We start from the raw sequence: 26,058 nt of genomic DNA, 5'->3' as shown, positions 1-26,058 counted from the left end.
GCCGGCATGTTAAAGATCTCTGGTTACACATTTGGTCTCTGCCCGACAAAATTCATTAAATCTCAGCCATAGACACCCAAGAGAGATTCGGTTTACTCGGTCTGCCATCTAGTGGGGACCTAGAGTAAAACAGAACGTCGACATAGACGAGCAGACAGCCAGATGGCGTCAAATTGAAATGTCTGAGGCCATACGATTATTATTATTATTATTATTATTATTATTATTATTATTATTATTATTATTATTATTATTATTATTATTATTATTATTATTATTTCTTCCACCATGTGGCTGGATCGACATTTGTTTTCGATCTTAACGATCTGGACGCCACCGAAGCTGATGTTTTTACGGGCCTGCTGGTTTGACCGACAAGGACAAGTTGACCATCCCTCTCTCGAGTATGCAAGATGACTTTTACATGCCATTTGTTATATTTCCATTATTCCGTGCTGAACACAGCTATACTTGTCTCGCTAGCCACTGAACCTAACGTGCCTGCAGCAGCCACCTAAATTACAACATATATAATATTAACTGCAGCATTTCATAATTTTGTGCACGTGCAGTAACGGATAAGACGATATCATTGATGAAGCAGCGCGCGTCGCTGACAAAACACAGTTATGTTACGATAAACCGATAGCTTACAACCTGTCATGGCTCATCAGGGAGGAGACCAAACTTACTGCATGTCTTTTCCGCCCCAGCTGTTGTCTTCATAAACCGCTTCTCTTCTTCTGTGATGGATGAACGTACCGAAAAGATAACACAAAACCCTCCGCCTTCGCTTTACAACGCGAGGGGAAAAAGAAGGGAGAAACTAGATTTTTTCTACCTGGAGAAATGTTGCCCCCTTCACGCACCTTGTACATTTAAATGTCCCTTTATGTTATTGTTTGGCCTGAAAGTTCCGACTTTTACAGGTATTTGAAGTCGAAGGCTGTTGAGGCTGCAGAGAAGTCTAGTTCATTAATAGTCGTGTCTATTAACTAGGAGTGTCTCTTCAAATACTAATAAACTTTATTAGTTTATTTTTTCACAATATACAGTATTAGCGTGTTACAGTGTTTTGGCACACGAAAATCTTCGATGTTGTATTATTACTTAATTTTAAATAATACTCCCCAGACTACGGGTTTGTGTTTACATTTTCCGGCAGTTCAAAATTGTAACTCGGAGATAGAAGACAAAAACATGCATTATGGAGTCAGTATAACAAAATTACTCTCTGTTTTCTACAATCTCAATGTTATAAATCGTAACTACTGAATTATAAGAGGACTTCACCGTCGTGTTCACAATATCGCGTTTATTATTATCAACAATACACCCACGTCACAGAGTAATGAAGGCAACTATACATTTACAAAGAATACATAGATATTTCGATGTTGACGTAACCAATGTCAATCCGCGACATCCTCCCCACCCTGGTCTATCTCCAAAGGGATGACCAGCTGCACTGGCCGAGTAATGAGCGTGTTGTCAGGCTGCCGCAGAACGACCGTTCTTGCATGTCCGTCTCTTCCTGGGCGCATCTCTTCTATCCTCGCTTTCTTCCACATGTGGCGAGGTCTGACGTCTTCTTGGAGGAGGACGATGTCTCCGATATTGGGCAAATGTGTATTGGTCTTTTGATTTTTGACCTCATGGTGACTTCTCAGTTGAAGCAGATACTCCTTTTTCCAGCGTCGTGAAAAGTCCCCCCAAGACCTTTTGTTGTAATCTGTATTCCTTTACGAGATTTTTCCTCGTGCTCGGTTCTGGCCCTTCTGGGATGGACGTTAGTTTTCTTCCAACTAAAAAATGGGATGGTGTCAGGAGATCTCCCGTGTCTGTGGCCTGGGTGATTGGCCTGCTATTGAGGGTGGCTTCAACACTTGTCAATACTGTATTGAGACTTTCTTCGTTCAGCTGGGAATGGCCGAGTACCTTTCTTAGACATCTTTTTACAGAGCCAACCATTCTCTCCCAAAAGCCTCCCCACCAAGCCGCCCTTGGTGCGATAAACTTCCAACGAATACCATTGTGAGCACAGTGGTGGTGCACCTTGGTGTCTGTCACAATCTTATCGAGTTCTATAAGCTCGTTATGAGCAGTGAGGAAGGTCTGAGTGTTGTCAGAATATATGGTGTGCGGCACACCTCGTCTGCTGACAAACCTCTGCATGGCCATCAAGAATCTATCCGTAGACATATCCGTAGATAGCTCGAGATGGATAGCACGGGTGGTGGCACAAGTGAAAAGAATGATGTACGATTTGTTAACATTGCTGCCACATCTAACGTACAGGGGTCCAGCGAAGTCGATCCCAATCACAGAGAAGGGTTGTGTCAACTGTAGGCGGTCTGCTGGTAATGGCGCCTCAATCACCACTGGTCTGCTGTTGTGCGCTAATTTGCACGGTAGACAAGAATGCAGAATCTTCTTAGTTATTTGTCGAGCTCGCAGAATCCAGAATTCTTCACGTAGTTCTGCCAGTACTATGCGTACTCTAAGATGGTGAAGTTTGATGTGGGTCTCTTGAATGATTAACTCGGTGAACCTGTGACGGCTGTCCAGAATTGTTGGGTGTTTCTCAGTTTGAGACAAATTTGAAAACTGTAGTCTGCCACCAAGTCGGATGATACCTTCATGTAGAAATGGGTTAAATCTAGCAATCTGTGAAGTGCCTGGTAATCGTTCACCATTTCGCAATGCAGCTAGTTCAGTAGTGAACCGTTCCTCTTGAACCCTTTTGATCCAGTATGTGCGTGACGCACGTAGCTCTTCTGCCGTTAGTGCATTGGGGTGTTTTGTGTTCTTGCTCAACATACTGACGAAACGAAGTACCCAAGCTGTGACATGTAGCAATTTCCAGTATGAGCTATACCTCGAGATATCCAGTAGGGGTTCCGCTATAGTGATCGTGAGAACTTGTTGCGTCTTCTTGGCTTCTGGCAACTGCGTGCAGGTTGGTGTTGGGTCACGTGGCCATGCGCATCTGTCTTTGATGAGCCAGCGAGGACCATGTCACCATGTTTGTAAGGAGGCTAGCTGATCTGCGTATACTCCTCGAGTGAGGTGATCTGCAGGGTTCTGATCTCCAGGACAGTGTCTCCATTGACTGGGGTTTACGTGATTATGTATTTCTGTCACGCGGTTGCAGACAAAGGTCTTCCACTTATTCGGATCGTTGCGAATCCATCCAAGTGCAACAGTAGAATCGCTCCACAGCTGAGCCTTCTTGATGTCACAGCCAGTCTCTTGGCAGAAGTAGTGAAGAAGGCGTGTACCAGCAAGTGCGGCTAGCAGCTCTAGTCTTGGTAGAGTTAACTTCTTCACGGGTGCTAGTCTGTTTTTGCTACAGACAAGTTTTGTGACCGGAGTGTCGTTAAGCGTTGACTTCGTGTAGACGACAGCTCCGTATGCTCTCTCCGAAGCATCGCAGAAGACGTGCAGCTCTGGTTCATGTCCTGGTCCCGTAATGCCTACCCACCTGGGAACGGATATGTTTGATAGGTGCTGAAGTTTAGAAGTCCACAAATACAGTTAAGTGCAAGATCTGATGGAAGAACTTCCTCCCATGATAGGCCTCGGAGCCACGTGTCTTGGAATATAAGTTTTGCTACGATCCCCACAGGTGCGAAAAGTCCGAGAGGGTCATAGAATCTGGCAGTGGCGCGTAGAATGCTCCTCTTCGTCCCTGGTTTGTCCACCAGGTCTCTTGCTATTTCCCCCTTGTCGGTCGAAATGATGTCTTCAGAGGTATCCCAATCGATACCCAGCACACTCGTTACTGATCTCATTTCCACTCCCTCGTTGCGCAAGGCTTCCTTCAAGGTCAGTGAATTAGTAGCCCACTTACGGAGTGGGAGTTTGATCTCCATCAAAAGGTTGGTGAGTTCATGATATAACCTCATCGCGAGGATGTCGTCTGCAACACTTGTTATAAAGTCATCCATAAATGTTGATTTATCGAGAAGTCTCGACGCAAATGGATAATTATCTTGACGCAGTGTGGCCAGTTCCCTAAGACTAGCGGACAGAAGAAATGGGCTCGAAGTAAGTCCAAATGGCAAACGTTTGAAACGGTAGGCTATGACCTCGTCAGTGAAATTGTACGCATCATCTCCTGTATTCTCGGTGCGATACCACAGGAACCGCGTGAGGTCTCTGTCGTTTTCGTCTAACGCTAACTGCAAAAATGCTTGGTGACCATCACACGCGATAGCCTTCGGGTGGCTCCTGAAACGTAGCAGGGTTCCCAATATTTCAGGGAGCAAGTTAGGACCTATTTCCAGTGTGTCGTTCAGTGAAGGCAAGTCTGGTTCATGTGACGACGCGTCGAAGACAATTCTGTACTTTGTGATGTCACCCCTTTGTTTCTTTACAATGTGGTGTGGCATATAGTAAACATTATAAGGAGTGACGTCCTCGGGTGCAACTTCCACGTGCTCTTGCCTTATGTAGTCCCACATGTGATTGCAGTAGATGTGTTTCAAGTCTTTGTTTCTCTGCAGTTCAGCCTCTAACAGGGAGAATCGTTTTTCAGCGGTGGTGCGATTGTCAGTTAAGGGAATGCCCACCTTTCGAGGTAATGATACAACTCTCCGTCCATGTTCGATGCGGTAAGAGTCGCGAAACTCTTGAAAGATAGTGTTTTCTTTAATGGATAATTTTCGCTCTTGGTTATCCACAATTCCAATAGTTTCTAAGTCCCAGAACCGTCGCACGCTTTCATCAGTTATCTGATCCGTTGTGAGTGAGACATGATGGACCATTATTTGGTTGATCGTAGTGCCAGATCTACTTCCACTGAGAATGTATCCGACGATAGTAGGAAGAAGAACCAGTGATGTTGTTACTCTGATAGGTTCCTTCATTGTTACTATCTTCCAGTATGAATCCGCACCTATGTGTACCTCGATCGGGAGATCTTTGTCAAGGTCGTCACTCGGATCAGCCAGCTTCATCTTCCTTAGCGATGCTAGCGCGGTTATGTCTTGGGGTGCAGTTGGTTGAAAAGTGTAGGAGCTGTGACTTTCAAAGGCTGTAATCAATACTTGAGCTCTGGTTGAGTAGCCCATAATGTCGAAACAAACCTTCCGTCTAATATCATACATAGTGGAGGGTGATTCAAACGTGCTTATCTCAAGAGTCTTGCGATCAGTAACATTAAGCTGCAGCGAATCAATCAGAGAATTGTGGATGAAGCTCGATTGACTCCCTGCATCCAGGATACAACGAGTTAGCTTGTTTCGGCCTGTCGGCCCCTTGATCCACACACGGGCCGTTTGCAGGTGTGTGAAATCGGACGTGATGACCCCTATCTTGCAAACGGAAGTGTGTTGACTGCTGCCCTCGGTACAAATGGATACATGGTGTGACCCTCGACATTTGTTGCAGGATGCCTTCCCCTTCTTAAAACAGTGTGTCTTGTTGTGCCCACGGCGTAGGCAAAGTAAGCACCGGTTTGTGGCTTTCAGTCTCTCGACTCTCACCTGGGGATCCTTCATCTGTTGACAATCCTGACCCCAGTGACCTCGGTTTTCGCAGTACACACAGAACGGGTCTGGTTGAGGTGTCTGCTTCCCCTTTTGTTCGTTTGGTTTTGTGTTTACGTGCAGAGTGGCTGCTGTGGGTAATGAAGAGGTCGTTAATGGGGCGTCACCCCGTATCTTTTGAGCGTTAAGCGCTCCTTCCACTTCTTCGTTAAGGAACGCCATTAGTCGGGTAGTGTCCCCTTCTTGTATGCCTGGTATTTTAGCGTGGACGAACCAACGGCGACAGATGTCCTCTGGAAAGGCTCGTAATAGTTTGGGTGCTAAAATTCGACCATATGCGTCGACGTCTTCCCCTAGTGCTCTCAATGCTTGTATCCGGCGATGGCATTCAATGTAGGTCGTGTTTAATACTTCAGGGGCCTCCGAAACTGCAACTGCGAGATTTTCCAAGTAATCGAGGTGAGACTGAATAATCCTGTTCTTATCGCCATATCGAGCTATCAGAATTTGTTTAGTTTGTTCGTATGTGTCTGCCGTTATAGATATACCGTCTACAAGACGCCTTGGTTCTCCCTCTAAGTACCCACGGAGAAGTACGTGTTTGTTTACGACGGACACCGACGAATTTTTGTCAATGGAGGACTCGAACTGCTCCCAGAATCCCGGCCATTCTTCTACGTTCCCTGAGAATGACTGCAGTTTAATGGTAGGAAGCTTTATCTCCGCTGTAGTCGTGGGTTGAACAAGGACACTCGGATACATAGTGGTGGAGTTGGTCTCATTCCTCGCGCTTTCCTGTTGTTTGAGGCCCGTGGCCTTTCTAATCGCCCGTTTGGAGTTGTCCAGATATTCTTCACAGGCTGCCACGTCGTCTTCGTACTCCGCGTCATCGAGTAAATCTTGGATACTGTCATTTAACGCATTTAAGGACGCTAACGTTTCCTGTAGACGCTCGCGGATATGCTCTATTTCATCTAAGTCCGTGGATTGGTTGAACGAATGAATCTGATTATTAAAACGCGTAGTATTCGAACGTTGAGTTACTCGTCTACGTTTCAATTTCGTGAGCTGATTCGCTATACTGCCTTCCATAATGTCTCCTACTAGTAAATTAATTCTTCACTGATCTGAAAAGTATTACTCCTTGAAATATTCAGACAAAAAAATAAACATGTGAAATGATTGCGCGGCTCAACGTTACGTCATACACTATTGTCAATGAATGGTTGCCAGAGATGTCTTATTAAAAGTTAAAGATCATAGCTTAGTTACTCCCTTTTTACAACAGACGGCGCTAGTGTTCTACTCGAGTGTTGCATGCATAGATCTCTTTGGAATGGAAGCCATTACGGATATTTTGACGTAGGTGGGGTTATATTTCTTGTTACGAGTAATATTGAAATTCCTTCAAACTTTTATGCATTAAATGTTCAGAAAAAATTACCAATCTACGGTCAACACTACGTATACTGCAATTGTGTTTCGTCTTATCTGTTGGTTTGAAGTTGTAGCTAGTTCTGCGTTGGTGATCCTTTCTCCTCCTCAGAGATGCGTAGATAACCTATGTCGAGATTTAAGTCGCTCAACATACGTGTCCGTGGTGTGAAAATCCTCTTCTGTTCTCTCGTGTCGCGTTGAACTCGTAATATTCCCGGAGGTTCCGGCACCAAAATTTTGTGTTATAAATCGTAACTACTGAATTATAAGAGGACTTCACCGTCGTGTTCACAATATCACGTTTATTATTATCAACAATACACCCACGTCACAGAGTAAAGAAGGCAACTATACATATACAAAGAATACATAGATATTTCGATGTTGACGTAACCAATGTCAATCCGCGACACTCAAGATGCATAACGGCTGCAAGACATGTGTGGCAGAAGTCTCGGGGGTATAACAACAAACTGTGGTGGTGGAGGAAGTGCAACACTAATCAGAACTGAGTGAAGCAAGATTTCTTAGGGTTCCGGAACTTGACCGGAAAAGAACAAGAGTTGACCAAGGGAGGTCGGATAGGTAAGTGAAAGTAACACTAGGCTCAGCTACTGTTCGCAACCAGACTCTGGAACCCATTTTAGTTGATCGTTTTAAAAACTACGTGAATCTGCTTCCGCGTGACAGCCACTTGTGATTGAGTGATTGATTGATTGATTGATTGATTGATTGATTGATTGATTGATTGATTGATTGATTGGTTGATTGATAATCGGCTCGTAGGGGATATCGCCCACACCCACACGAGGATCAACCAATGGCTGTGCTGTTTGTCCTCACCACTTCATTCTGAATGCACACGACCATCAATAAAGTAAATATGTTAAGTAAATGAAATGCGAGTGAAGAACTTGTACCGCATCATTAGCACATTCTTGTTGTTAGCTTTATGATAACAAGAAAAGCCATAATTACCACACTATAAAAAATAGCTTCTATTCTCTTTGCGATAGCGGACGGTTTCCTTGTAAAAAAGAGTAAGTTTGATTGCTTTTGTTATTGTGCGAAAAGTATAATGTAGGACTGACGTACATATTTTTGAAGTCAGCGCTTTTGTGACTTTTTTTGGAAACCTAGAAATTGTTAGTAAACTGAAGACTGTTGCACTTCTGCGACACATTTTTTTCACTGTAGTTTCGTTCCGTTCCATCACTAGACGTACCACCATGCGCAGGTCGCCTACGGGTGTACCTGGCGAGCCGAAGTCCTCAGACAAATCCCGGCACTAAAAGCCATACGCCATTACCGATCACCAACTGATGCCGTCAAGTATTTTATATTCCATGAGTTCTAGGTATACATTTGCCATGTATTATAATTTTAAATATTATTTAAATATATATTTTAAAAACTATGCAGGTACTGTAGTTTGGTGCATGCCACACATCCCCCCGGCAGCTTCCAGCTCCTACCGATCTTTGTGTACAAATGACCTGGCGAATTAAAAATCTCTGCTTTTCGTGTGTGCCTTGCGTTAGTCTGACATTGATGCCTGGAAAAGATAAAGGTAGAGTAATTAATTCACAGACACTGCAGGCGCAGAGACATCAGATGTAACCTTAGCAGTCTGTAACTCATAGCGCAAGTTAGCGGTGAAAGTGCGTGACTATGATAAAGTTCGTAATTCATACCCAATTAAAATGTAAGGAACACTTTGATTAACTGGTCCATCTTGCGAGATTTGACCACGAGTGTGGTTATTCCGGTTTTACTTCATCAGCTTGAATGGCACGCGTTTTGATTGACATATTTTTTTAGTAATAGCAGTAGCGGCTCGTGCTAAAGATCAGTTCTGTGTTACAACTTTCAGGTAAGAATCCTAACAAACAAAAACATAACCACAAGACAGAAGTAATGTATAGTTCTGACCTCTTGGCAGAAAATGAAGTCCACAGGTCACTTCTCGATGTTGAATCCCTCATTGTTGGCAGACACATTCCACATTGGCGTTGTGACTAATATTCTCAACAATTTGGTAATCAGGCAGGACGTGTCAATCTACCTTTAAGCCTGGATACTCCACCGTAACGCCTGCGCGCACAGCATGTTCATACTCGTGCGCATTTCAGCACGGATACTTTCTTATGGACGGAAGAGATTTCCGTCAGTTTCGTTTGTAAAATGGCGCATAGAACACAGGATGCCACTGTTTCAATACATGTGTGATTTACTGCAGAAATACGTTCACCAAGAGAGCTTCACTTATTTGTCAATATGATCACTTTTCACTCAACCAACCGCGGTATAGGATTATTATTGAGAATTTTAGATTCATTTCAAGGAGAATTATTCAGAGTGAAACAATTTTGTAAAGGAGATTTTGTAAGAAGAACTTTGTGTTGTGATCGTTCAGAAGGATTGGAGTTTCGAATGCTGATTGAAGTAAGAATGTCTCTGTTGGGTTTCTGGAGCACAAGGCTTGCCGGAAGCTGACTGGAGAACAACTGAACTCTGGGTTGGGCCCCAGAGATGAGAGCAAATCGGAAAATATTGTGTAGGTGAGATTTATCAGTTACTGCTGTGGACGAAGTTCTGTGCACTCAACGGCCTTGTTTCTACTCTCTTTATTTCGAATGCCTTAAAAAAGAACTGAAATAATTCATTCTGCCATGAAGACTTGTATTTATCATCGTTTAGGTTTTTTTGTGAAGTAAAAATGACCTAATTTTGATCGTATTGAAGGTTTGAAGAAAGTCTCGAGCGACGCGATGGTTATGTGTTCCGATAGTCGATGATGGTATGAAATGTACCTTGCTGTTGTTAGAGAAATCTGATTCCATTTGTGAACTGCTTGTCTCCAAGGAGGAGCACGTTGAGAGGGAACGTTAATTTGACGACATCATTACCAAGACTTGTTGTGGTATCACAGATTTCGATCATGTCTCTGTGTGGCCTCGTCTGCTGGCCAATTAAACAGGGGGCGAGATCATCATTTACATTTGTACGACACACATTTCACCGAGTCGCCGTACAGTCGACGTCAAGCGAATGGCTACCCCGTGTCTCTGCTGTCGTCCTGCTTCAGTGAGGAAGACAATGGCCAACTTTCTCATTCGCGCGTCATTTGGGGTGTCGTCACCGGTTGTCCTATCAGCGCATAAACGTTGCGCATTCAACAACCCTCTGGGCTGAACACCGGTCCTCACCACTCAGCCAAGGAATTGGATATTCACATTTCCCCTTGTGATTACTGTTGAAAGCTAGTTAGGAGAAGGCGAAGGCACTCCTGGCTGCCTCCGCCACATTTCGGACGTTTTATTTTACTTTATCAGATGGGAGAATTAACAAGCAGATGATGGACTCTGAGACCCACACTCGGACAGACGAAGAGTATTTTGGTTTCTCCTGTAGCTCCTTGCTTTATTCCTGTAATAAACTCTACGTTGACATTTATTAAGGGTGCTGGCAGTGTACACATAAAACTCGTCTTAATGGAGCCAACTCCGGCACCGGCTACTGATTCTCTCATCATGTTGTCGAAGTTGAGTAGCTAGACTGTCGACATCATCACAAAATGAACAAAAATTCGGCAGTTCCCTCGCTAGTAAAATATTACCGCACAATAGCGTATTCCAGTACAGTCCCAACAACTATTGGGATTACAAGATGTTTGGATCACTGGAAATCTTTCCAATGGTGTACTTTGATAATCTACTGTAAGGTGAGAGACGAGGGCGAGGTTCTGTTCACTTCATTACTATAAACGTGAATTACTGATTTCATGAACATACGATACTGTAGGACGCTAGAATATGCTGTGTTATCAAAGCAAAACAGATTGAGTGGATTTATACATTGTTTCTCTTACTTAACGAGACTCCAGTTCGCTATAAAGTGTTTTATGTAAACTTTTAGAATTGCTGCACCCGGCAGATGATCATGTGGTTTGCCTGCTAAGGAATGCGGCTAATTATTCCAGGTTGTTCATATGCAGTTTAAGACTGAAGAGAAGAGAGAGCTGTTTCTAGTTCCGTTACCTAGTACTCGTACCGGCGCCAGTCGAGGTACGAACTCGGGTCATCTACCTCCACTTCACGCCAGCTATGTTTAGCGGCAGACGGTCAAGTGGCCTCACGCCATCCTGTCTCCGCCAATAGCAGCGCCTGTTCGCTAGACACACCTCCTGCAACTTTCAGTGAATAACAGGTTCGGATCGTGAGCTCAAAGATCTGCGAATTACCTCAGTCTACGTTCATTCAACACTTGTCGCCCTCAAAATCAAGGCAAACGGCTTGCCCAAGTCCTACTTCTAGTCAAGGATGTTCATGTTACCGTAGTGCGGCTCGATCAGTTGTGACCACTGAACGTTGATGGACTTCGTAAAAAATCTAAATTAGTGAATATCTTCCTTATTACAGCTGAAACATGTGTCTCGTACAGCTTTTAGCGAAGACACTCGAAAGTGTGTGAAAAATAGAATGATCGCAAATATTCCTGTTCGTGCGCTAACACAGGGGAAAGGAAATAGCATTTTACAACTGTTTCGATATAACTTGCTCAATCGACAGAGAAATTTCAGTGTAGAGTGATATTAGTGGTCTGTTTTGTGCCTGGTGTACAATCTGGCTGCTTTCTCGTGATGTAACAGACATTTGTTTGAGATCAGGCAAAAAGATAGCTGTTGAGATGTAACCAAAACGCACTGGATGGTCACTTCACGGGCAGCAGAAGTTCTATAATGCAGATGAAGGATAATGGTGATCCCTCCCCTATGAACTAACCCTGCTTGTGCGCGGTACAAATCGCAAATCTAATTGTTGACTGCAGGGGCGCTATGCTCAATTAGCTAAGACCAGGACTGCCATTGTCTCCCTGATGATACATTAATAATAGAACAACCTGCTTCTTATAATATGTATGGCGAGGTTCACGAGCCGGGCTCGGCTACCAGGGGACTACATCATTAATATATCCTTACTTTGTTATAGCTTATTGTTTCAACGTGCAATCTCTCGTCTCCTTGAAACTCTGGCAATGTGGGTCCACTTTCTCTTCGATCATTGGAAGGAGTGGCATATCTGAAACATCAATTATCATTTCATTTCTTCGTCTCTTTCCGAGTTTTACGAATACTACAAGATTCTTGTTTAATATCGTTCATTCAGTTTGCCAGTTCTCTGCCCCACAGCGCTATTCCTAAAAGCCCACTGGATAAAAGATGAAATAACACACTTATTTTAGCAATGTGGACTTCCCGACAGACCTCCTTTGTTCCCGTTCCTCTTTCATTTTGACAGTGTAGGAAATGTTTACTAACATGTCCCACTAATTGACTAATGATATTGACAAAGGTCTACTTAAGATGTTTTCACGTGATCACGCCATCTCCTCATCACCATTCTTAATACGTATTTAATTGTAAATAACACCGAGAGATCTCGCATGTGTATGGTACAACGGGCACCTTACCTGCTTCTGTTCCTTTAAGCTGAACGCGGACATTTTCGGCACAGTTTTTTTAAAGGAATGCTATTTATTCGGGGGTTGACCTAAGAACATCTTTTGCCTCTACTTTGCACCATATGTTATGAACCTGCGTGTATTTGTAAACTGCGGAAGTGTAAAGTGTTGAATGTGAGGAAAGGAACATTAAGGACGATACAAACACCCAGTCCCCAGGCCAGGGATATTAATCATGTACCGGCCGGGAATCGAACCCGGGGCCGCGGGTGACAGGCCACTGGGCTGGGCACAAGTTGAATTCGCCGTAACAGATGGATGGACAGTCTGTTCCTGTATCATTTGATTCAAGGCAGTGCGTACATAAGCCCTGCCAGAGCCAGGTCCATCCACTTTGAAGTAAGGACAAGAGTTCTGCTCGCAATGGGAACTATAAATTATCTCGTCCAGCACCACAACGCTCTCAAACGGAGCATTAATTGATTCTTCCTCATTTTTTTAGCTCTTGTAGCCTACAGCTCACTAGTTTCTTCAGTACAGACCAGAACAAACCAGACCACATGGGAAATGCATGTCAGAACTTGCACCTAGCTCAAGTCCGTTCAGTGATGAGGAAAGGAGACCTTGTAGTAGCAATGTCATTGATCCAAAAAATGTATCATATTTACAATACTCTACTGTGGAACCTGCGCTTCATCCAGTGTCGGGGGACTTATTCTTGACCTTGTCATAACAACAACAACAACAACAACGCCGCACTGTTTATATGCTCTGGCAAGGATGAGGATAGAGATTCGTCATGATCTCACTGGATTTGAGAATAGAGAACCAATTGATCGGTAGTCGAAGGTAGGACTCGTTGCTCCTTCTCTTGCCAAGGTAGCGTGTTTATTTCTGTCCGAGATGCCCGTCATTTGAGAGCATTGAAGAAGCAACAACTCCGTTCGCGGCGCGTTAACCCTGAAGAAATCCGAGAAATCTGCTATTTCTTTCTTTGAAAATAAAGTAATCCAAAATGTTGGAAATAAACCAAACATTTCAGTTGGAATCCATAATCTTACTCCATGTCTCTCCTGGACACGAGAAGAAGGAGAAGAAAGTCAAAATATGGCGTTGAGAACACAAATCTCATTAAATGGTGCACACCAACGGGCATACATCAATTCCAAGATGAAGTTAAAAAACGTTGATTCACTACAAAATGTATCCAGATAGCTCACAGCTATCGTTTGTAATACCGTGACATTGTGCAAATGGTGACAATTTCCACGCTACGGTTCGTGCTTGTTTATACTCTCTTTATGTCGCAATGACAGTTAAACATAAACGCTCAACATTAATGATATGTAGTGATAGCGACCACTATGCCGCTACCGCCCTCATTAAATGAGTCTTCTGTTATACTCCATGACGAAGTAACCTATCCTCCTCCAACACCGCATCCGGTTAATGCGTACAGCATCATCAATCGAGTTCATTCCTTCACTACTGCCATTGTTCCCACCTCTTTGTACCACGATCATTCTTGCTACTCTCATGTCAGTTACTTCTAATTTATGATATGAATAAGATATTATCAGCCCACCCAGCTTTCACTCTCGTAAAGCAAACTTGGTCTGAAAAAAGACAGACGCAAAGATACTGTAGTTTTGTCTGGGACGTGTTGATCGCAACTGCGAGCCCACTGCACTAGCTTTGCTGCACCCTCATTCACGCTCTATCACCATCCTCAGAGAATACACATTCTAAATACTTGACATAGTTTACCTGTTACAATTTTGTATTCCCAACCTGCCATTCTTACCTACTGACATCACTTTAGTCTTCCAAACGTTAATTTTCATATCATACTTCTTACACATTTTTTGAAGTTCTAAGATATTATAGAGCAGACTTTCACCACAATCTGCCATTAAGGCCGCGTAGGCCAAATTGCTTACTGCATTTCCACCTAACTAAAACTCTCCCTGCCACCTTTTAGCAGATGAGTGGTGGTGATTATTGTTTTAAGAGGAAGTACAACTAGGCAATCATCCTCTATATAACACTAATCAGGGAAAAATTGAAGGGATCCGACAGTTCGAAAAATGAAGATATCGGTCAAAGAAAGTCAAGGGCCACGAAGGGCGTGAAAATGAAAGACTCCCTAGCCCTCGCAAACCTAATAGCGTCGGGGTCGGAAAAGAACAAGAATTGTCCAAGGACGGTCGGATAGGATATATGAAAGTGAGGAGCCTGGCACAAGTAAGTGGAAACAATGCCAGGACTCAGCTAAGGGCCCCGTGGTCGCCAACCCACACTCCAAAGTTCAGAGCCCCTGGGGCCCCTTTTAGTAGCCTCTTACGACAGGCAGGGGATACCGTGGGTGTTATTCTACCGCCCCCACCCACAGGGAGAATTTAGCAGATGATCCATGTAAACTATGAACATGAACTATTAGTCTCGTCTAACCCCTGTAGGTACCTTGAGCCAAGAACTCATTCTATCATCAGTTCTCACTGCAGCTGAATTGTCAACAACCTGCCTTAATCCCTCAGTACGCCGAAACTCTGTCATATCACTTCTCTAGATTTACGAAATATAAACATAACTTTCTCTTCCTCTCGTAGCATTTTTCAGTCACTGAAAATCTGATCCTGACGGGCTGTACCTTCTCTCGCCCTCTCTCCCAAAATACCCGTGACCACCTTGCCTGGTATACCTCGATAGTCGTCGCAATCCTTCCTGTTCCCTTGCTTGTACTGCCTGTGTCCAGTCAGAAGGTACATTCCAGGTTATGAAACCACTTGATCCCGGCCTCCTAATTTCCCCTGTTCCTATGAGAGTGTCCCTTCCCACTTCATTGTCCTCCTCCCCCATGAGCGACTCACCGGAAACATTTTACGATAAGATTTTCAAAATATTGCTTCCACCTGTCCAGTGATTCCCTGGGATCTGTTATGAGTTCACCCGATTTACCCAAAACACTATTCATTTCCTTTTTCCCTCCCTTTCTAAGATTCCGTGTTACTGTATTACTGCAGCTTGATCTAACCTTTCCAGGTTGAGATACTTAGTTCACTACAGATAGAATAGTGGTCTGTATCGTCAAAATATACCCGGAATATCCTTAGATTCCTAACAGACTTCCTGAATTCAAACTCGGTTATGATATAGTCTATTATGGATCAGGTGCCGTGTGTAGTGGTGAACAGCCTTATTCTTGAAGAATGCCATATCAGTACATAGTAAACGCTTCTCATTCCCATATCTTCACCCATCACATTTTCATATATTTCAGTTCTATATCCAACTGTCGCATTGAAATCGCCCATTCGCACTATCCTATCCTTGCTTTTGATCCTTACACGATGTCGCTCGTTGTTTTATAAGACTTGTCAGCTCCATCGTGATCTGCACCCTCGCAAGGTGAATACACAGAGACAATATTCACATCATTCGCTCCTTTACTTGCCTAACAGGTACTATCCTGCGAGCAACAACCCTACCCCGTACTCTGCACTTCCCTTTCTAACACCCGTGAAGTACACTTTATAATCTCGCATCTTTGCTGTCTCAGCCAGTTCTACTTTGTGTCTTCCATTAGCTCCATTCGTATTGATAGCTCCCCATCGAGTACCATTTCGTTCGCCAAGTTGTTTCCAAGGAGTCCCTCGCCTGTCAAACGGAAGTGGAACTCCATTACTCCGATAGGTCCGAGGCTTGCTTAAAACATTCTGAGCGTGCTCGGTGACAATACCATGAAGCAGGATGCTGCCTTTATTTACACATAGTCCCATTCCTGTAACGGGCTAGCGGCCTGAGCGCAAGGAGGGCCATCCAACATGCCCACTCCCATTCCATGGCAACTGGCATCCCGACCACTTACGAGGCCACACTGTAGCCATCATCAAGAACCATTTAATCCTCCAAAACAAATGTCATGATTTAGTTTTTCAATTAATTCACTAAAATGCAATTGAAATAGTTGGGCAGTAGACCGTGCTGGGGTGGAGAACGATCTGTCAAACAAATAACTATTTTAGGATCGCAGATAAGAAAGAAACAGCTTGGAGAGTTGAAGTATTCCAATCACAGCACGTGTGAAGGTGAAGTACCGGCTGTCGGACGTGTCAGTCACTCCACTTCACACACAATAGGTCGGGGGACATGCACACGTTTCGCCAGAGAGAGCTTTTCATTTATTGATCTTCCCTCCACTTCAATAGCAATGAAGTTGACTTACTTGTTAGTACGACTAAATATTGAAATGTAGAGCTTTGTTGCCTATTTGGGGGTTAGGTGTAGGTGAAACGTACTGCAGCACCAGGACTACAACCCTCAGCGAGATTAACGTGGCTAAGTTCTGCCTTCTCCGATATACACAGTATTCACTCACGAAGCTGTCAGCTGTCAATTTGTACATAATTATAACCTAATGTATTTATGATATTTGCTGTAAATAAGTGTCATATGATATGAAATATACCTGGAAAGAAAGCTGCCCCTTATGCTGCCCGCTCTTTACATCGGTCCTATACTTACCGAAAAGAAAATGTCAGTCAAGATCGCAGGGAACACGAAATAGGACTTAACTGCAATGACATGGTAGTCTGTGCTATGCGGTCAAGTGACAGGGCTTTCTGCCTACTTGGTAATAGCACGATCCAAAACTCATTTATTAGATCAATATACAAGTGACTGAACGTATATGATGGAAGGGTAATAGAGTTCATTAGACAAGTAACGTGTATTACATGCATTATACTAGTTGTTAGTGAGGTTCGAACCCGGTGTTATCGTTTTACAAGACGAAGGATCGTCACTTTGTTTTGGTTTTCTTGTGGCAGCCGTCTCTCCCCCCCGTCTCGTCTCCCTCCAAACTTTATCAATTCCCTTTCCAGCCGAACACACACGCCATAAGAGCGAGATGTCATAAGAAGAGAGGCAACTCGTCTCCTCATACACAATTACTATCTGATGGAGAGAAGTATCTTTCCACATGGCCGACCCCATTCTCACAGCCACCTAATGATGAATAGACTTGCTGATTGTGAGCGCGCACGCAGGGATGTATCTAAGTTAGCACTGCTGGGCCCATGTGAAGCGAATGGAGGGATTTCTCGACCAATTTTAGCTTTTTACAGTCACACGTTCACCCACTGACATACAATTATTTCCTACGAGAAAGGAACAGGAAAATGTGAATATTTCTTTAAATTTTACGTTATACTGTGGTCCAGTTTAATCAACGTCTGTTAAACGCGCAACTGTTGAAATGGAAGCGGTTCACCACCTTATGTCAGAAGTTGTGTGAATTTAGAAGGAAGTTACTGAAAACTACAACATCAGCACTGTCGCTAGTCATTGCCGCCAACACTTCAACAGTTCACAACTCCTGGAAAATGTTCTACATCGTAGAAATGTCACAGCAGAAGACACGCTATGAAGTGTTCTGTGTACTGCCAGTGGCTTCCACAATATCCCCTTCCACTGCGGAGTGAACGGGGTTCCTATCTTCAGTTTAATGAAGCGCTTTCATCTCTATCTTTCGAGAAACTGTTCATATTTTCTACTCTCCACTAATGTAGACTAGCAGTTGAACAGCTCATGAAATCTAACAAATATTAGGACTAACATGACTTTTAACTTGGTTTAAATGGCGTTTTGCAGCCCACTATTTTCGACCCACCTTTCATGTCATGATAGTCGTCCATGCGGTGGTGAACGTAGGCAGCTTGGAGCTGTTTCATTTTCAATTTTCGTCTTAAATAGAATCGCCACGGTTGTTAAGCCCTCAGCATGTTCATTGTTAATAGTATTTCCTGTATGAACGGGATGATGAGACATGGCGGCCTGCTTCGTAAAGTGGCAAGTCGAAGTCAGGAAGGAGCATTTCGAGAGGGAAAACTAGGTGGGCTCATCATACTTTTGGAATTAATATACATGAAAGTGCCAATAATGATCGCTGGGAACAATGGCAGGAGGATACTCTGGATGACGAGTTGAAAGCTAATTTAGGAATGAACCTCATCGATGAGGTTGTGCGCATAAACCGGCTTTGGTGGTGGGATTATGTGAGGCGAATGGAGGAGAATAATGGACTCGGGCATGGACGGTAAGATAAGTAGAGGTAGTTAGACTCAATTTATTATGATGTAGAGATGAGAGGCGTGGAACTAAACGAGGACACAGAGCTAGCGTAGTTAATTCACAGAGCCTTGCAGACTGAACGCTAGAATAAAGATGTATGATGTAAATTTAACAACAATGTTCTGTGAAAAGAAATCAGTTGAAATCTCTCTCGGGTGCTTTTGTAGTCGAGATGATAACTCGTAAGCTGCACCGCACTTTCACCGAGACGAATGGAGCGGGTGGAACTTTCCCTTTCACTCACCTAACGCCATTTTAAACAGTTCTCATGAAAATATGGTGCACGTGTTTATAGCAGTGAACATGTTGGTATTGGACCTCCTGTTTAGACGATCATGTGTTTATCATTATTATTTGCCCCAGCAGTGTTTAAAATGTACGAAACATGTAATGAGGCTGGATGCTTTTGTCCGAGTACGTCCTCCGTCTACCTCAACAATAATAATTATCAATTTCTCTAACCAAGCTGTTGTGGTTTGCAGGGAATATTGGAGGCGGCGAGTAGCCATGATGTAAAGTGAATACAGCAATATCATCTCCATGCACTGCGATGTGGGTCAATCGGGATGAAGGGATATCGTACGTGTAAATGTTGAATAGTGTTGGACCAAGAATAGACCCTTGTGGGACTCCTGTATTGTAGATTTCGTTGAATTGATCTGAACGCTGAAGAATGCAGACAACCCGCATACGGCAACTGATGCCACATTATTAGGAGTTTGTCATTTTGTGCTACTTGCAAAGTAAAACTCCCAGGGGATGACGTGTTATGCGACCTCAACAATTGCGAGTCTTTATCAGTCTCGAACTGCTGTCTATCCACAAAGTAAGGACCAAGAGAATAAGAATCAATTTCTCAATTTGGAGCGCCTTGAAGTGATGGGATTTGTGTGTACCGCAGTGAGCCGGTTGACCACATCGTTAGCGGGCTCTTTCCTTCTGTTTTATTTTCGAGTCAATCATTCCAATCCCTTTCTGGCCCCCCACTTTCTAAGTATTTTCTCTTGATTCTAAATCAGCTTAAACGCTCGGCCTCTGACCAAGAAGAAGAGAAGAGTGATGTAGTTTTATAGACTTAGCCAAGGCAGCAAATAAGCTGTTGGCTGCACTTCCCAAGCGAGATGAAGTCTATTCATGAGAAGAAAGACCCACCACTGACATGCTGTTAACAATTCGCTGCCATTCTTCAGGCAGACAATGTAGCGAAATACGGTGCGCTCAGAAACTCACGAATTAACTTCATGCATCGAAATAAGTCACTACCTGCGGCTTACGCAGGGGATGTTGTTCAAATGAAATTCACTGGTATTTTAACTTTGGTGTACTATACTAGGTCGGAAACAAATCAATAAATATATACCATTTGTGAAGTATGAAACTCACTCAGGACGATGAAGACATACTAAGTTTTCTTACATATTCCTCCACTCCACTTAAGTCTATTTTTATATTTATAACAAGTTCCCCTTCTCAGTCAAATCAATGCACTTTTGTCACCCAACATCGGGAATCACAATGCAATGTATAAAAGTGGGCTTTTCTTTATTAGTTAATATGATACATCTTCTGAATTTGGAGTGTAATTTCTACCTATGCATGTTCAGGAGTGCCAATCTTATTTTCAGAAGAATTATGGAGATACATTTTTAATAGTGTAATGCTGAAAAAAAATCATTCGTTTGTACACACTGACCAGGGTACTACAGCATCCATCTACTTTAGTTTATACCTATAATAATAATAATAATAATAATAATAATAATAATAATAATAATAATAATAATAATAATAATAATAATAATAATAATAATAATTGGTGAATATCAAGGAGGATTTTGGCGTGGACGGTCCTGTACCGAGCAGATCTTCAACCTAAAAACCATTCTCCAAGTAAAACAAGTAAGGTGGTTTTCGTCAACTTTAAAAGAGCCTGTGATTCCATCGATCGCCAGACACTCTTCTCCGTACTGCAAGAACGATTACAACACACGCACCTTCATCCAACAGACTCTTACGGATACAACATCTAAGGTGAAGTTCAGGGGAGAACTATCTCGGAGTTTCAAGATAAAAACTGGAGTTCGTCAGGGTGTTGGCCTCTCACCCATTCTGTTTAATCTAGTGCTTGATAAAGTCATCAAGAACTGGGAATGTACACTGAGGAAATCAAACCAGTTGCCATTGGAGCCGGGACCCGAAGATTGAGATCAGGTGCGTAGCATTCGCAGATGACATTGCAATCCTAACCAACAACTCTAAGGATGCTGTCATTGCTATTGAAGCCCTGCACGAGATAGCGGTGAAGGCAGGATTACACATATCGTACGACAAAACCAAGTACTTTGAGACTCGGCATCCCGGAAACCCCCTTTGACGACCATACATGGAACGATTGGTATAGTCAATCGCTTCCGCTATCTTGGTGAATGGGTCCATCCCAATGGTAGAGACGGTACATCCATCCTAGAAAGGTGTAACAAACTCAATGCAGCGTACCAACTATCCCACAACCATTATAATAAGAGGTGCATTTCGAAAAATGCTAAGACCTGTCATTACAAAACTGTTGTCAGGCCACAGTTTTTGTACGCCTCAGAGGCCCTCCTGATGAACAAAAAAGGCACCATGGATGATCTAGAGAAAGCCGAAAGACGTATCCTCAGCAAAATTCTTGGACCGAGATTGCTCCCAGATGGAACCTACAGACTTAAATGGAACTCTGAGCTGTATCGAGAGTTACCAGCATGCGACGTAAGAGGCTTAAGTTCTACGGACACCTGCAACGAATGGACAGCAACAGGCTTACCAAGAAGATCTTATCTTTGGTTAAAACCTACAAGACTGGAAGCTTGTGGCTTGATGAAGTACAGAAGGACTTGGATTCGGCCGGGATTTCAGACATTGATATAGAAGATCGTTCCGAATTTTGTGCTATGGTACAGTCTTGGACCCGACCACCTAGAGTCCCTGGAAGTCGGAAGCCCCTTTCACAGGAGAGAAAGGCGAAATTATCAGCAGGGCTCAAGAGATATTGGGAACGAAGAAGAGCATCTAGGAAGAACTAGTCATCAGCGCTCCTTAGTGGGCTTAAATCAATAATAAATAATAAATTTAAAGTTAGCAGGAAAAATGCGGTATTTATTAGTATTATAAATTATTATTATTATTATTATTATTATTATTATTATTATTATTATTATTATTATTATTATTATTATTATTATTATTATTATCATCCGTGAGTACAGGTTGCGGAGGCCTACAATATTTTGATGCGAATTCCATGGACAGAATAATATTTTTTAAAGTTCTGTGTTCACGATCGCAGCATGTCGTCTTCCGTTCTGTGCTATCATTTTGCTCGACGTACATGTCTTCCTTGACTGGACTATGACTTCGCCGCCTGATATTCGCACACTCTGCTATTGTATGAGGCTATTTCTTCCCTATTTCCATGAGCACAGCGCCATGGACTGTTGGATTCCTCTCTGTACGATTACACTGTGTTGTTGGACGTTTAACCTGACATAATCAGCGCAAGTAGACACTTGATGTACACATTCATTAATTATGAACACGGCCCTCCTCGTCCCTTTTCATTAATCTCACAGCTGTCAAGGATGTTCCTCCAGCTACAAGGAGAGGTGTTAGATACCAGCACGGGGCATCAGGCCGTAACCTCAAATAAAAACCACGAATAATAATAATAATAATAATCTGCAGTGCTGCCCTCTTCAGTCGGAACAAAAAGACAGCCTTAGTTATATACCAGAGCCGGTAATCGAACTCCAATGAAAGGTGAAGACAAGAGTCTTCGAGTAAATCTCGCAATCAGAACTTCATAATATTGATGGCCTCCAGATACGTGACCTGCCCTACGAATACATCCAGACGAATAAACCATTCGAGGTGAATGTCGCGACCCCAGTGAGAATCGAACCTGAGGCCAACACGATAATCTTTTAGCCATAGAGGCGACAGTTCAGTCACAATCTGAATGTGTTCCGTACATCCAACAGATAGGACCTGTGGAGGTGAAGAGCGGGAGGAAGTCATTCGGTATATTTCATGTTTACATGGCAAAATTAATGAAAACACACTGCCCCCTCGTAGAGTGAACTGACACGCAGGCAGCCTGGATGGCACACGGTAGGATGGTTTGCGGGCTACAAGTTGATGTAACAGAGAAAGTGAACAAGCGCAAGGTTGAAGTGTCGTACGTGATGAGTAGGATCATACCCAGTGGAGCAAACACGACAGAACAGTACTCAATTCCTTGAGACTTTTCAATCGAGGAATTCCCAGCGTTTCGCGGGCTCGTCACTTCGAAACTAGGGCAGTGGTTGGTGCCTGGTGGTGTACTGTCACTTGGCGATGAATTACGTCCACCCGTTTTGCTGGCATGAATGCTTCTGCATAGGCCTGCTGTAGTGACGTTAGAACTCGCAATTCCTCGCTAACAGAAACTCAGGATGGCGATTTGCTCGCGAAAGGTGACAGAGCGCGCCCACGATCAGAAACTTGTTCTTTACTTTCATTTCAACGCCATGCCCGTTAGACAGTTCGCGCGTGCGGAAAACTGGAATTGCGTTTGGCTCTTGCGTGAGCTGCAATACTTATTTATTATTCGCAATCGGTAAAATTAAATTACGGTTTTCTTCTGGGAACTTAATTTTTGACCTTAGAAGTAATCTGACTTCTTCTGAACGGCATATTATAAAAATAGCGTCGGTTTGGAAAATATGTATAATACCGATGTCATCTGTGCAGACAGAGTTCTGAAATTACTGGAGAAATTTGAAACTCATCATGAAATATTAAATAAAGACGCTAGATTGCTAGAATTAGCAAAAGGCAGACTTGTGGTGGCTGTTTGTTGAGTACAGAAGGGCCAAAGAGAGAAGAAATTCCACAGCTCACGGGGAAATAAATACTATTTTGTATAATAAAGATAAATGATGTGCAATCCTTGTCCCGTTTTGATCGGGTGTGAAGTAAGATGAATCTTCGTAGTGAGTTTTTACAATCGGATGACCTTCTTGACTTTAATGATATGAAATGAATGACGTGATATATTATAATAGCTGCCGGCACATAGCAAACTTCTGCAGAATAGCATCAAGTGCTTAATGTCTCCATCCGACGGACGAATGACCATCAGTAGCGTCACATGGCCTCACTCGAAATGAGTACCGCGCATAGGTTTGGAATTGAACCCAGGCTTTTGGCACGCAATCCGTTTGTCCTACAATATGTAATATACTGTAAGATACTGATAATGTGTAGCATGTGTGCAAACTACTTCTTGGATCTATGGAACTGAAGACCTGCCCGGAATAAGGATCATCGCGACTCTATGTTGTGGTGCCTTACATTTCAAGTTCAAGCTAGTTTACAGGCAGTCTCCGCGGAGTGATGTGATCGCCACGTCTAATAGATCATTTAAATAAAGGCCATAGACGAAATCACATCTAAATTGTGAAATAATTTTCTTGACATGTTACTCCAAGTGCATGTACAGGATTTCTCTTCTGTTATGTATGAGATACTTGCAGGTTATTTTCCATTGTATCCCTTCCAATCCATACGTTACACTGGCCAGTGTACAACTTACCATGAAATAAACCCCAAAAATGGTTTCCTCTCCCTAACAAATTACTGATTTCTTGGTTACACAGGCAGGTCTTGTGACAGTCTACTAATGCGATTCACTTTTTTCCGCAGCTTCCGGACGTGCTTGAAGATGACGGGTACCGGTGCTGCTAACCTGGTGGGGAAACTCTTCTTCAATGTTGTACAAACAAGTTGTTTCGTGCTGAAACCTCAGAAAGTGTGCTTGAAGACGTCTTGGTGGGGCAAGTGCCAAAAGTTCGGCTACCGGAAGCAAGCACACTTACGAAACAACGTTCCTTATTGAGGAGAAAACCACCGTGCTGGAAGTATGTTAGCTGCCTGTCGCTGAGAGCAGGGTCTCTCAATCACGCTGGACGAGAAGAAGGAAGTCACGAATAAACCAAAGATACACCGTACTGAGGTAAACAAAACACAAGGGAGGAACGGATTCTGATCACTAAATATTTTTATAGTAAATGTTTAATGTGATTGAATCAAATTTTATCTTTTAGACATTTATTGACATACATATTCCAATCATTTAATGATAATTAACATAGCAGAGTCGAGACCTACAACAAAAGAATTAATTCTGATAACGCAACGAACATAGAGCTGGTATTTTAAGGTTTAAATCATCTCACGATACTTAAATAGAACTTACCGCCTAATAACCACGATTCCAGTTACAAGATAATATATTAATACTAATTGTCACTTTACAATCTTCTGTCCGAAAGTCTTCGTCACTTTTGTTTGATTCCGTCTTCAGGGAGCGGACAGTTATTCCTCCAACAGTTCACAAAGATATGCATTAAATATGATTGGTAGCCGTTATAAAAAGTTTCGGTTCTTTTTATGTTCAAACATTTTGATTGTGAAGTAAATCTACACCACAATTGAAAATGAGATATAACGAACACACTCCAGGCTCTACCAACACCGATCGCAATACCCAGACCGTAACATGGCGGCCGAACTGCTGGCTTGGGCTACCAATAGCGGTGATAGAACATGATGTTGCTCGTGTAAAAACGCTTTGCCAACAACTACTCGTCACATATAATCCACTAATAATCTACTAGAATAGAGGGACAGCTTCATAGTAAAAAACAACAATAAGCTGATTATTCAGAAATTTCACTTCACTGGAGAGGTGGAAACACATTATAAGTAGGGGAGCTACGTGCGTACCAAATCCGGCCAAGGTCATTGACCCCGTGACGTCATTACCACGTGCTCTTGTTTGTAAACAAAGCCACGTGCTTTTTGACACCTGTCATTCGCCATCTTTAAACAACAACGCATCGCTAACCTCAGTGCTGCCATCCTGACGGCACTAAACCTCATAGTTGCCATCTTAGGCACGTGGTTGCGGGCAATTTGAAAAATTCCACGTGCTCTTGTTTGTAAACACAGCCATGTGCTTTGACAGCTGTCATCTTTAAACAAGAACGCATCGCTAACCTCAGTGCTGCCATCTTTACGCCACTAAACTTCATAGCTACCACCTTGGGCATGTGGTGGCGGGCAATTTGAAATTCCGCGTGCTTTTTTGACAGCTGTCAGTGGCCAATCAACAGAGCATCGCGCTACCATTTCACGGCACTAAACCTCATGGGTGCCACCTTTGGCGTATGATAGCGGGCATTTTGAAAAGTTCCACGTGTTCTTGTTTGTAAACAAAGCCATGTGCTTTTGACAGCTGTCATCTTTAAACAAGAACACATCGCTGACCTCAGTGCTGCCATCTTTACGCCACTAAACTTCATAGCTACCACCTTTGGCATGTGGTGGCGGGCAATTTGAAATTCCACGTGCTTTTTTGACAGCTGTCAGTGGCCATCTTTAATCAACAGAGCATCGTGCTGCCATTTTACGGCACTAAATCTCATGGGTGCCACCTTTGGCGTGTGGTAGC

The 26,058-nt window shown here is 43.1% G+C and overlaps 1 protein-coding gene across 3 annotated transcripts in view; it reads left to right on the top strand.

The window, feature by feature from the left end:
• Window positions 1–26,058, top strand: part of GIIIspla2 (Phospholipase A2 group III) — a 143,312-nt gene that overhangs the window by 103,296 nt on the left and 13,958 nt on the right. For all 3 annotated transcript variants that reach the window (XM_068229538.1, XM_068229536.1, XM_068229537.1), the window contains one exon: window positions 24,249–24,558. In XM_068229538.1, the coding sequence (XP_068085639.1) occupies window positions 24,249–24,441 (193 nt within the window). In that variant the 3' untranslated portion in view covers window positions 24,442–24,558. The remainder of the gene's footprint in view (window positions 1–24,248; window positions 24,559–26,058) is intronic.

This window comes from Anabrus simplex, chromosome 10, assembly GCF_040414725.1.
Source record: "Anabrus simplex isolate iqAnaSimp1 chromosome 10, ASM4041472v1, whole genome shotgun sequence".
Taxonomy (NCBI): domain Eukaryota; kingdom Metazoa; phylum Arthropoda; class Insecta; order Orthoptera; family Tettigoniidae; genus Anabrus; species Anabrus simplex.
The sequence above is the reverse complement of the archived record's forward strand: the minus strand, read 5'-3'. Positions and strand labels throughout refer to the sequence as shown.